Consider the following 13,258-nt stretch of genomic DNA (forward strand, 5'->3'; position numbering starts at 1 on the left):
CATCCTCGACGCCCAGCCACCTCATCGGACTGTGTCGTCCTACAGCCACCGTCGTCCTCATTCATGCACGGCCTGCTCTGACCTCCACCTCAGCTAAAAGTAAGTGTGGACAACAGGAACGCGAGTAATAAAAAGGAGAAATCCTTCCTGCATCTTATCCCACCTCCCCCTATCCAATTTCTTAACTATGAGTAAGGTCTTTAACCTGCGCTTTTGTAACGCGCCTCAAGATAACACTTATGAATTGGAGCTATACAAATAATGATTGATTAATCCTGGTATATCTGAAAAGGTTTACTTTATTAAAACATCTACAAAAATAGACAATGAATTACAATAGCATCAAGGTAGCAAGCGTTCTACAGAGATACAGAAGACCCCAAATGTAACAAAGAGTTTTCCATATATTGGTAAAGGAAATGACACTTCTGTCCTTAAAATATGTACATACTATAATGATCAAGTTCAGAGACACTAAGGACAAAATACATACAGTATATATATAAAAATATGGGTTTAGTTGAACTACAGTGTATCAAAATGACTTAGTTGTCAGGACCATTCACAATCAGTAAACATTACTTGATGATCATCTCAGGACTGATTTACAGTGCTAAACAATCAGTAAGGTAGATGATTGATTCTACCGCAGTCAGCTTAATGTACTTACACCAGATAATACAGAAGTTAATGGTATTCACACTCAAATCAGGACTCAGATATACCATAACTGCATGTTTTGTTATGGTAATGTGTATGGAAGAGCAAAGGCTGATTTGATGAGGAAACATGTCTCAACGAACTAAACAAAATGTTTTCATACATTTAATATGAGATGAACTGATGGTGCCAATCCATGTTTTAAAATAATATTTTACATCTTATTGTTTTGGCCTCTTGAGAGAAAGGCAGAAAGACTGTCCTGAATTTGATCTCTCCTTGAAAATATTTGACATTTTCGCAGGTTTGAAACATTTGAATCCAAGTCAACAGGAATCATCTCACGCCCCTCACAGAGAAGAGTTTTGTCGTTGCTAGAGATGTGCATGTAGGATTTAAAGTGCAGCTGGTTTTGGAATTTTACCTCTATCCTTTGTGTCTCGATCACAGTCAGACACGAAACAATTGCCCAAAACACCCGAGCAAACTCATAAAACTGAAGAGTTTGTGTCCGCTGCTCCAGCTGGCATTGTTGTCTCTGCTTGGAAAAGATGTTCAAGTTAGCGGGTCACATCTCAGTGGCAGCAGCAGACTCTTCATTTCTGTGCCACTGTTGTCAGGTTTGAGAAGTCCATTTGGCACTATTTTCTTCTATCTGTGGCTCAGAGATGGGGTTCTGACTTTTCGACTTCAGAGGGGGTTGGTTATTGAGACCAAACATACAGAAGGGGGGCTGCTGTTGTCTGGTCAGGGTTATTTCACATTAGTCCACGATAACTTTGAGTTGAAGCTTTGGATGTGGGAAACAGTCAGCACAGATGTCTGAAAGTCGTATCAAAGACTTTCAGCTGATTATAATAATTTTGTGTCTCATGTGGGCAAAAGGATCTGACCTTTGGATGAATCTGAGTGGATGACACCGATTCAAATGTGTACAGCAGGATTTGTGTACTATAAATACTAAGACGATCGCTGGGCATTAACTTCAATTAGTTAACTTTGGGTGTTTAGTGGACAGAAGTTGTATGTTGTGTACCTTCACCTGTTACCCTGTGTATAGTCTTTGAGATGATGAATATGTAAAAGTCATAAAACTTAATAACTCTTCATTTCCTAGCTTGCTATGGTTGTTATTTGGATTATTTTCTGATGTTTAACCTCTACATCTCTTGTGTCATCAGTCACATAAACACTCCTTACATGTTAAGTATCTGAGAAGAGAGAAAGTTCCTATGCAGACTGCGCCCACCACCAACCTCTGTGAAATGTAGCTCGGACTGTTGCCCATCAAAAGCTCACTTTTGGCTTTGGGGTAAGGGTCTGATGTGGAAATAAACCGAACCAGCGGTGTCTCAGCCCCATCCACCCAAAAAACAAGTACAAATATAAAAGCAAGCAACCCACTCTCCCTTTCCTCTGCTCTGCAGCACCTCCACCACATCCTTCCTCTGTAGCAAAGATGCACAAACATGTCAGCCATTTCCCCCTCCATAGTGTTTTCTTTCTCCTTGTTGTACAACTCTCCTTACACCATGTTCATGGCGTCCTCAGTGAGGAAAGAGTGGATGTAGGCGAAGGATGGACGGAGCTTGCAGTCTCTGTTCCAGCAGCTCAACATGAGCTCATAGAGACCCTGAGGACACACAGCCGGCTTGCTCAGATACACCTGCAAGACAGAGAAAGAAAACTTTTATATACATTTTTAATACCTTTTTTTGTTCAATTTTTGTTAAATTAGCTACATGATGTACACAAATAAGTTCAATGCTAAAAAAACAAAAACAAATGTTAAAACCTATTAATTTTCTCTGTGTCTCACCTGTCTGCCCTGGTCTCTGAAGAACTCGCCAGCGTTGTCAATGACTTGTTCGTCTGTGAGGTTGGAGTACGGCTGCTCCTGACAAACACTCAGCATCTCCCACAGAGTGACCCCGAATGCCCACACATCACTTGCTGTGGTGAACTTTCCCTGTGAAACACAAAAACACAGAAATAAAAACCTTTGTATTCATCAGCATGCTCTCCATCTGTATCACGTTCATGATGAGCATCCTTATGACAGGGTAACAAATGGTAAGGGATTATATGTTTACTAGCTTTTTAAGTAAGAGTACACCATTATTAATGATTCAACTTGTCTTCATGTACAATATTCTCCACCTGTTTGTGTTGTTCTTACACTTAATCTTATTTAAAAGCTTTTCAGTGACCTATAAATATTTGAAATAGACAAAAATTGACTAATTATTAAAAATTTTATTTTTTTTAACAAGTTTTGGTATAATAGATATTTTAAATTCAAAGTTCACCAATTTATTGAATACCTAAAAACTCCTGCATTAACACGCTAAATTTGATTCTGATCAGTAAATATAACGCCCAACCCTCACACACGATCAGATGCAAACACACTCATGTCTGTGCTCTCACCATAAGTATACACTCCCAGGCCATCCAGCGTATTGGCAGCACAGCTCTACCCTGGATCCTGTAGTAATCGCCAGCATACAAGTTCCTGCTCATGCCAAAGTCAGCTATCTTGATGTGACGCTCACCACTCGGATCCTCTCCGCTCTCGCCCTTATCACCCCCGACCAGACAGTTGCGGGTAGCCAGATCCCGGTGCACAAAGTTCAGGGAGGAGAGGAACTTCATTCCTGATGCAATCTGGCTGGCCATGGAGATGAGTGCTGGGTAACTGAGGGAAAAAGTTAACAAATGGAGCGGATGATAAATATATCAAAACTGTTACTGTATGTTTCCTTTTAACTGTTGTAGAGTAAAGTTTTGATTTACCTGATGGTCGGCGTGTTGTGTGAAGGCCCCGTCTTGTCTAGAAGCACTCGGTGAGACAGATATTGGTTCAAGTCTCCACACTCCATGTACTCTGTGACCATGCAGAGAGGATCGCTGCTCACACACACTCCCAGTAGACGGATGATGTTCGGGTCCTTCAGGCGAGAAAGGATCTTCACCTCTTTCAGGAAGTCGTTCCTATCAGGTCATTAAGGAAGAGTGAAACGATCAGAGAAGAAATATGAGAAAACTGTTAGATTTAGAATAGATATAGAAAAGAAGGGATAACTAAATGTCTTTTTAAGTTCCTTCTTAGCCATGATGTAAAAATAATTAATGTAATTTAGCAGCTTTTTGGTGTTACCACTCAGTCAAGTGAGAAGGTTGCTGATGTCCTGAAGAATCAATCCCACAGTTTGAGACTCTGCTTGCCTTTCACCTCATTGATTTGTTTTGCAGGTCAGTCTTTGCTCAGTCTCTCACTAACCACCCAGCACTCCCAGCACTTCAGTTTAAACAAGCTGGGTTTTTCTTCCCAGTGCAAAATAAGATAAGATATACTTTATTCATCCCAACAGGGAAATTTAGGTGTTCCAGCAGCCAGCATACATACAAACACACAACACAACACATATATACATACATATCCCGCCCATACAAAAAAACATGAGCCCACAATACAGTTTGATATATGATATATAGTGCAGTGCAAAAGCAAACAAGAAGGTGGTGAAAGGAGTCAAACATCCAGAGAACCACAGAGGCCCTGATTTGTTTTTGTTTTTTCTCAAGAGCTAAAGGGACTGAATCTGGGCTTAAATCTCTGCCGTGCTGCTGAAGATTTTATATGTGAGGTAGTTGTAAACAACACATAAGCTACAAGGAATTTGTTGTATTTTATTTTAAGGCTGGAGGATTTAATTGATTCTGAAGTTCACATTCTGCTCTCTAGAGGTCAAATATTACCTGAGAAGCTTTTTAAAAGCCAATAAAATTTCAAATAGCAAAAAAAAAGAACAACTAAAACATTACATTTGCTTAATGTCTAATTCCCCAAAAATTACTTTCAATAACAATTCCTGATACTAACTGACTTTGCAGCAGTGTCTACCAAGCTTTTTTACTCCTGCGTCAGGCATTAACATTTCAATCTATCCCTTGTCCTAAAATGTAAATGACCAGTGGGAGCGCTGCAGTTCCATGAGCACATTGGAGATAAGCTGTAACAGTGAAAAGAAAAACTGTGAACCACACTGAAGCCAGGCTCAGCTGTGTATGAAATTACAGACCTGGCATTCTTTGAGGCATCCGGGCGCAGTATCTTCACTGCCACCAGTAGAGGGCGACCTTTTCTAACATTGAAGGGGAACTCCAGGTTGGGAAGGTCCTGAGGGCTCTCGATTTCACACAGGTGAACCTATCACCAAATAAATAAATACAGATACAGATTTTGTTAAATCAGACTTCAGCCCAAACATATATTTTGTAGGGGGCGTATAATTCACCTCTCCAAACTGTCCCTCTCCAAGTTTCTCCTTGAAAATGAGAAATTGCCGTGGCAGCTCCGGCAGCGGAGTGGCATCAGCCCCAGGGCTCGAGGAGGCCAAGGCAGGCACGGCATAGGTGTTGTTCCCACTGACACCCTGTAGGCTCACAATGTCTGCCTCAGCATAGTGAGGAACACTGGGAGGTAGCGGGGGAGACACAGGAGGAGACAGGGAGGGGTAGGGAGGGGAGCCAGGATAGGGAGGAGGCTCTTCTTGAGTTGGAGGGAAACCTTTCTCCATGTCCAAGTCCAAACCACAGGCTGCAGGGAGGAGGAGAAGACAGACAGGGTGGATGAAATGAAGAGATAACTTTGAAGGAAGTGAGTGATTATATACAGCTTTGTTTTGACTTCAGACAGCCTGAGTGAATAAATCAGATACTATCACATACTGTATTAAGAAAAGTAATCAAACAACTTGTTTTAAAGGGACAGTTTGAATTACGGTAAATTTCCTTTTACAAAGAAATCCAAAACTTTTTGTACAACAGTAAAAATGTCACACGGTTCTGTACTGACAATGAAGGCTGAAAGTGGAGAATGAATATAAAATCTTGAGTAATAAAATAAAGGACAAAACAATAAAACTATAATATGAGGAGGAAGGCAAATTAGTGGAGTGAATTTAAAGTGAAGGTTAAAATTTGTCACAGGATTTATTATTTGTATCCATAAACGGCCATTTATCATCGATCGTCGGAAAGGTTGGGGACAACTGAAAGACCTTGGCTACACACACATATGCTGCTGCTCTGCCTTGCAGTCATTTTTCTTTGTGCATAAATCCTGGTTTTCTTTTGATTGTGATGCAGGTTATCAAACTGAGTTAATACAATGAACAGAGTTTTGCTTCAGAATCAGCATTTCTTGGAAATTGTAGTGGTCTAATCTGGTTTTAAACACAATTAGAATCTATTGTCATTCTTGCTGATAAAAAAACCTCTCAAATGTTTAATTTAATCAAGGTTAAACAGCTTAATATTCATTACTATCAGCTTCCATGAGGGTCTGACAGCCCACATAAGTCAAAAACTTGTGGGGAGAGTTGCTGTTGAATACTAAGTGTTATAGCTTTGTTACAATCATAATAACTGAGATAAGAAACTTTCGGCTCTCCTTCAGTGCATTCACCGCCACAGCCCATGACATGAATACTGAATTTTAATGTTACTATTCAGATTTATGCGGTTTAGAAAAATATGCAACACATACCCACACACCAGGCATGTGCTGAACCCTTACCATAAGTTGAAATGTTCTAATTTGTTTTTTTAGATAAGATGGTCTACAGCTATGCATGCAGCTCTTTAAGCACCTTAAAAAAACAGGGAATCATATAAGTAGGGAAACATCCTCTTGGACCCATGAATGATTTTATAGATGTTGTGCGAGCAAATGTCACTGAATAATTTAAATCTTTTACATGACGGTGTTATATGACAAGTATTATTGCAGTGTTGACCACATACTGTAAATAATAGTTGAAGCTTTGTTTTCAAAAGTGGGGCCAATACACAAGTGCCTTAAAACTGTGTTCCTTCGAATGACCAGCAGGAGTGACTTCACTGATATCAAAAATAAGTCCAGTAGTATGGGCACAGATGGGAAAATGACCAAACTTCTCATTTGCTCTGTTGCCTCAGCAAACATTTTCCAAAAGGTTTGCCTCTCCATTGTTAGTTTGGAGTCTTCTTCAAAACAGAACTACATTCATTGTGTCACTACCACTTCACCCTGTCAACACAGATATAGACAGAAATGCTTGTTCACAGTTGTTATAACTTCTGGGTCCAAAAACAAGACAAGGAGACAACTTTGAGGTGTCAAAGCTGTGGTTCATAGACTAATGGGTGAAGTTATGGTGGCTACATCCACTTCTAAATAGAAAGTCTATGGTCTTGTTAAAAGTTTAAACTTTATAAAACATGGACATTGTCTCAGTGATGTCACCCATGGGTGTCTGAAGAAGAGTTATGAAGCCCATGTAACAGTCACCATATTGGAAACTGACTCCAACTACTTCCAACTAATCGAAAATCAGGCAAAGAGGTAGCGTTTAGGCGGGGCTGATTGAATATCTTGTTTGCTGAAACATGCCTGTCTAGCTCATCATTTAACTGGCATATTCCAAACAATGAAAACAACACAGTTTGTGAAGTGAAGCCTAGCCTCCTGGCTAACAGCTATAATGCACCTTCCTGTCAGTCAAATCAGCCAAACCACTAATTATGCCTATTTATGCAAAACTCTTAGCCTTAACATAAACAAAACAGTGAAGTATAAAACAAATCACCCCTGGTACAGATTATACCAATACAAAAAAATCAGCTATGGTGACCATAACTGTGTTTTTTTTACCAAGCTGTAAACATGTTTGTATCTGTTAAAATTGGCGATTTTACATGGGAATGTCTTGGTTATTGGAGTAGGCCTCTAGTGGACACTTGAGAAACTGCAGTTTTTTGTAGATTGGCTTCTTTTTTTTCCAACACTGGGGGTTGTTACAATGGACCAACACACACATTTTCTATCAACAGAACCATGCTGCAAGTATGACAACACAGAAGTTTAAACGTACAATTCCCCGAATACCAAACAATCCCTTCAAACAAAGTATGTTGAGTAGTGAGTGACAAATTATGCAAGTAATAAGGTGGATGATTGTGTTAGACACATGCAAAATAGATTAATCATAGAACTGCTCTTCTAATTACCAAACCCTTGACAGAAAGGTAGTAAGCAAGAGAGGTGGGGTCCTCTCCTGACTGTGCAGGCTCAGTCTAAGGTTGCTTACCCTGAGGCACATTGAGGCTCTTTTCCTGAGCCTGAGAGGTGCTGGGGACTACCAGGGATCTTGCACCTTTTCTGTGATCTGACATGAGCAGGTCATATGCTGGGTTGTTTTTTAACAGCAAGACTGGCACACATAAACACACACAAACACGCACACACAGGACGAGGCGGGATAAACAAAGGAGTAATGGTTTGGATCATACAAAGGTTGCACAAGACACAAAAAAACATACAAAGAAAAAACACATCAACAACCATTAGCATGTTAGCAAATCCATTACGATACATGGAAGGAGAAGGGTTGCAATGACACATGGCGAACAAAAGAGCAAAGCAAGAACAGGCATAGTTACACACAACCAAACATAACAAAAACCAGTGGATAAAATAATGTTTCTGTTACACGTTATTTCAAACTCACAGGCGCCTTGTAAAAACGACATGCAGCCCCTCCTGTTGTGTAATGCAAGTGAAGGAATGCTTTTACTTTCTTTACTGTTTTTTTTCTCTTCCCTCTTCTCTCTTTCTTCTCTTTTCTTAGAACAATAGCTCTTTTGTGCCCCCTCTGTGCCGTGCATCTTTTTTTGTGGCAGTCTTCCTTGCGGGATGTTTAGTTTGATTTAATTTTGTTTGGTGTGGTGAAATATATCATTACACCACAGTTTGCTTGATACGCATGCCACATTTTTCTCCTGTGGCTGGCTTATTGGTACTAATAACAAATGGAGGTTGCAAAATCATGAACACAGACATGAAGCCATCCATACAAACCACATACATGTTTGTAGAAAATACAATTCTTTACATGTGGATTGCACATGCATGTTTTTCATTATCCATTCTCTCCATGCCACTTGTGTGTGGCTGACTATGCATCAATCTCTGCCAACATGTATTTAACATGTGGTATGTTTCAATGCACACAAACATGTTCTCTGTCACGCTATAAAAATACATGAGAATTATTTTACTGAAACCTTCAGCTAAAAGAGAAACCATGAAACATATCATTTATATTAATGCTGTCAATTACTGTGTGCTTACATAAAGGATTCCAAAAAGAGACTGGATGCTGCCACCCTTATATCTCTGCTGGACTATGAAGATGTCTAATAAACGACGTCTCATCACAAAGCTTACATGCACTGGACACCATAGATCATGGAGCTTTGAGGTTCATCACTAAATTTAAAGCCCTCATCACTCCTGTATGCCCATGTTGGATGGTCGACTTTGTCCAAACGTAACCTTGAAAACACTGGCCTTCTCTTATTTTAAAGTCTATCCTGCGTTTGCTTCCTTTATACTGTCTAACCTACATCAGTCAGAAAATTATGGGGACTTACAATCTCAAAAGTCCCAACACCTATTCTTACCGTCTGTTCCAAAGGTCAGAACTGAAATGTGAATTAAGGTGTTTAGGTTTGCTGCTCCCTTTACTTGGAGCACATTACAAAAAGATCTGTACTTCATGAACTGGGTTCAGGATGCTTTTAAAGTTAATCACTTGGAGGCAGGCACATCTGGCTGTATATGTTCTACCTAAGATATTTTTGATCGCTGTTTTAAGTGTTTATTTCATGTCTTTTAATGTATTTTACACTATGTTTGTTTGGATGACTTCTCAATGTTTGTCAGAAACTTTGTTAACAGTGCTGCTGCATGTCTCCACCAGGAAACTCTCGGCAAAAAGACATACAGTATTTTATCTGAATGAGTTTTCTCCTGGTTAAACAAAGGTTAAAAAAGAAGAACTGGGCTTGTATAACTTACCTGTGCTGTCTCTCTGATCCCTTGGCCGGAGCAGAGCGCTTGGTTCTTGGTACTCTCCTTCTCCCTCTCTGTCATGGTCGCGGTCATCAGGGAATGTGTGGATGCGTTGGTAGCGGCTCGAGTAGCTGTGTGTGTTGTTGATGACAACGTTATCGGACGGGACTGACAGGTGAACCCGCAGCTCATCACTGGAAAGACTTCCCTGAGCCTGGAAAGGCAGAGAATGAATTCAGGTTATACAAACTCAGTTGCCAGTTTTCTGGGTACAGCTGGGTAAAACCAATGCAGTATAATATAATATGTCTAGTTTTAGAGAAGAATGTATTCAACTTATATAATTAGTCTGATATATTTCTATTATTGATGGTAAGTAATTTGTATATAAGGACCTACAGCTTTTAATATATCATAACACAATTTAAAGGAGACACAAACATGTTTTTCAACATGATTCATGAAGGTAAGCGTAATTAGAGGATTTCTGTATTAGACTACATTTGTGCTAACTAGGAAAACCTCATAAGCTGGCATCTGAGTTTAAATTCATCAGTGATTTAAATCCCTTTAGCAGATGGGGATCGATCAGTGAAAATACCCACTAATCTTTGAACAATTAGAAGTTAATGTAAAAGGATTCCCATAAAACATCCAGATGGAGATTGAGAGCTAAGCTGCCAAAAACTGGCAGGAGTTATCTCCGCCTGCAATCAATCATTTTAACTCGGTTAAAAGGACAAGTCAGTCCAATAAATCTTTTTCTCCCTCTGTGTTATGTATATTGTAGGACATGATAAACCCTCTAAACAGAAAATCTATAGGTTCTCTAGAGACCATTGTTTTGGCGAAAGCAAGGAGGTTTTTTTTTTTAAATGAAACTAATCTTTAATGCTCGAGAGGAGTTACAGAAACCTCTGAGATAGATGTTAGAAGTAAATAATAAAGCTAAAACTAGATACCACAAGGGTCGAAAACAAAAGACGTGAACTGACTCTTCAAGGCTGCTAAACATTTACTTGAGAAACCTGCAGGGAAAGTTAATTTACAGCCAATCTGCACATAAAAAAGACGGCCTAAAAATTAAACAAAGTCATTGCATGTGACCTTCATCTTGACTCACTTTGCCCAGTATCTTTTTCCAGTACTGCCTCCACAGAATGACAGCAATCACAGCCAGCAGCAGAAGAATGATGCCCACCAGGCAGCCAATCAATATAGCTGTATTACTGCTGTCATCCTTGGCTACGGGAAGTCCTGCCCTCGGAGTCTGTGCAGCAAATTCTGGATCTAGAGAAGGAAATTTGATGTTAGTATTAATACATTTGATTGTACATGTGAAACCTGCTGTTATTTATGAGTTTGGTGTTATGTGGGTGGATTCCTTTTTGTGTATGTGTGCGACCACAGGCTGACATGATCACTGTTCAGTCTGAGAGCTTTGGCTCTTTCAGCACAGTCACGCACTCGCTGTGGGGTCACGCACACCAGCAACGCTTCAGCAGGCTTATGAACACAGCTGATGGGAATTGTCTGTTTGAGTATGTATCCAGTATGCCCACTCATACCACAGGGCTTCTCAGAGCCCGCTGTTATGTGAACACAATGTGAACACTGTTATCTTCTCGGAAGCTTTGTAGTCAACTATTTATCCAAATTACAGATATTTTGACTCCTTTGAAGATTAAATGCAGCATGTTATTTGTCTGAGGGATAAAACCATGCTAGGTTTCCTCTGAATAGTTTGGTGTAAATTTCACTCATAAACAAATTCTTCACAAACACTTCAACTGAGTTATTTGTTCCAAACCATCACTGTTAAAGAGATCAGAAACAGACACACATACCACACATACATGATGCTTTTATGTGCATGTATGCCCTCACACAGGAAAACCAAAGATTTACACAAGGCACTGTTAGAACAGAGAACATCCCCCTTTCTCTCGGTTCAACACCATGCACGTAATAAATAAACCCAAACAAAGCCGTCCAACCGCAGCCAGTAACAAGGACAAAGCAGCAAACACGCCACAATAAAACATTTCCAGCTTTTTAAAAGGCCTGTTATTGTCTAACAGTGTACAACAGAGACCCTGAAAAAAACCATGCAGCTAGTGAGACCGCAGGAAGAGAGTTGTTCATACACAGTTGTACATATATATAATGCACTACATCTCAGTTAGTGTTTTCCATACAGCTGTATATCTTAGAACCCAGGGGACAGAGTACAGTGCCAAAGCCTGCCCCTGTAATCCCTCCTTCATTACACTTTATTCTCAGCTGAGGGACAGTTTTAAGATACTGGAGGAGGGCCAGAGCAGATGTTACTAGCTCCTGTCCCTTGGTTCATCCTCCCTTCCTCTTTTTTTTGCTCTCTCACCTGACAGCGTCCAGTTACCAGTGGTGTCCGTCATGAAAAGGTTGGTGGTGGTGGGGGGTTCTGGAGGAGCGAGGGATGGACAAAGAGGGAATGTGTGAGAAGAGAAGTGGTGAAGAAGACTCCGAAGAGGGTGATGAGAGGAAATCATGGACAGCCGTTAATCTATATTCATGAAAATCCCATAGAGTTCACACCAAGAATTCCTAATTTTAGGTAGATTTTTCCTGCTTTATGTACAATTAAATCCGTAAGATAAACATTCAGTGTCGACTTTACATCAAGGAAAAGTTGGTGTAACGCCAAAGGATTTCAGAGCTTGTGATAAATAGGACCGCTTCACAGATATGGGCCTCCTTTGGCACCGCCTGCCTTTGGCTATGCTTTAGACACACGGCTTAGACACACTGCCGACATGCTCACACTCATCACAACTTGAGAGAAGAGACGGAGGGGCTGAAGGAGAGATCAGGGGAATTAGAAGAGAGAGCAGGGGGAGATGTAGATGAAGCAGCATGGTAGGTGATGAGAGAAAACTGATGGTGAAGACAGGAAGACACGGGGCTGTGTAGTGAAGAGGACTCACCAGATGGGTCGGCGGTGGTGTTGGAGGAGCTGCGACCTGATGTGGTAGAGGAGGTGTGGTTGAGAAGAGGAGAAGAAGTGGTGGTCGGAATCTTTGGGAGATTAGGAGGAAATGAACCCTTTTCTGTTGCATCTTCCTCAAACGGCTCTGGATCAGAAGAGGAAGAGAAAATTTAATCAAAATGAATCATGTTTGATATGTTTAAGGGGTTTCTATATGGCAGCTCACACCGTCAGCTTGTCCTTCGCTGTTGGGAAACAGTGGGTTGTGGTCACAGCTGTATATTATATAATATTGTTCCCTAGCGATTATGTTAATAACGGTGTTTTTGACTGGGAACTCATCCATTCCTTGTTGACTAATCTGAATGATTGTGTAATGACAAATGGTTACTGTTAAGTGGCCAACTAACCTTTGCTCTTAAGGTTTAAACTTGCAAAATGAGCTGATTTTTTACTTACGTAAAGCTCGTCAACCAGGTGCAGATGTTGCAAAAACACAAACAACCACGTTCTGTTACCAGAGTACCAAATGAAAGTCAGATCGGCTCATATTAAATCATCTGGCTGCAAGATTTGGTGGTGTAGGCTCTAATTTGCAGCCAATGACAGGACCCTTAAAGCAGGACGGAATCTGGCAGGAGTCCAGCAGCAACCACAAAATGCCAGACCGCTCAACACAAGACATTTCAGCCTCCAGAGTCTGATGAGATTATCGAGCACTTCACTGA

At 40.5% G+C, this 13,258-nt stretch overlaps 1 protein-coding gene across 4 annotated transcripts in view; it reads right to left on the reverse strand.

Moving 5' to 3' along the window:
• Window positions 1–281: 281 nt before the first annotated feature.
• Window positions 282–13,258, reverse strand: part of ddr1 (discoidin domain receptor tyrosine kinase 1) — a 41,759-nt gene continuing 28,782 nt past the window's right edge. For 2 of the 4 annotated variants that reach the window (XM_061049207.1, XM_061049206.1), the window contains 11 exons: window positions 12,529–12,675; window positions 11,946–12,005; window positions 10,686–10,852; window positions 9,569–9,776; window positions 7,797–7,919; window positions 4,962–5,263; window positions 4,746–4,873; window positions 3,457–3,654; window positions 3,091–3,358; window positions 2,480–2,629; window positions 282–2,326 (listed from right to left, as the gene is read on the reverse strand). In XM_061049207.1, coding sequence (XP_060905190.1) covers window positions 2,186–2,326; window positions 2,480–2,629; window positions 3,091–3,358; window positions 3,457–3,654; window positions 4,746–4,873; window positions 4,962–5,263; window positions 7,797–7,919; window positions 9,569–9,776; window positions 10,686–10,852; window positions 11,946–12,005; window positions 12,529–12,675 — 1,892 coding nt within the window. In that variant the 3' untranslated portion in view covers window positions 282–2,185. The remainder of the gene's footprint in view (window positions 2,327–2,479; window positions 2,630–3,090; window positions 3,359–3,456; window positions 3,655–4,745; window positions 4,874–4,961; window positions 5,264–7,796; window positions 7,920–9,568; window positions 9,777–10,685; window positions 10,853–11,945; window positions 12,006–12,528; window positions 12,676–13,258) is intronic. The other 2 variants (XM_061049209.1, XM_061049208.1) reach the window with 2 other exon arrangements.

This window comes from Labrus mixtus, chromosome 11 (genome assembly GCF_963584025.1).
Source record: "Labrus mixtus chromosome 11, fLabMix1.1, whole genome shotgun sequence".
Classification (NCBI taxonomy): Eukaryota; Metazoa; Chordata; class Actinopteri; order Labriformes; family Labridae; genus Labrus; species Labrus mixtus.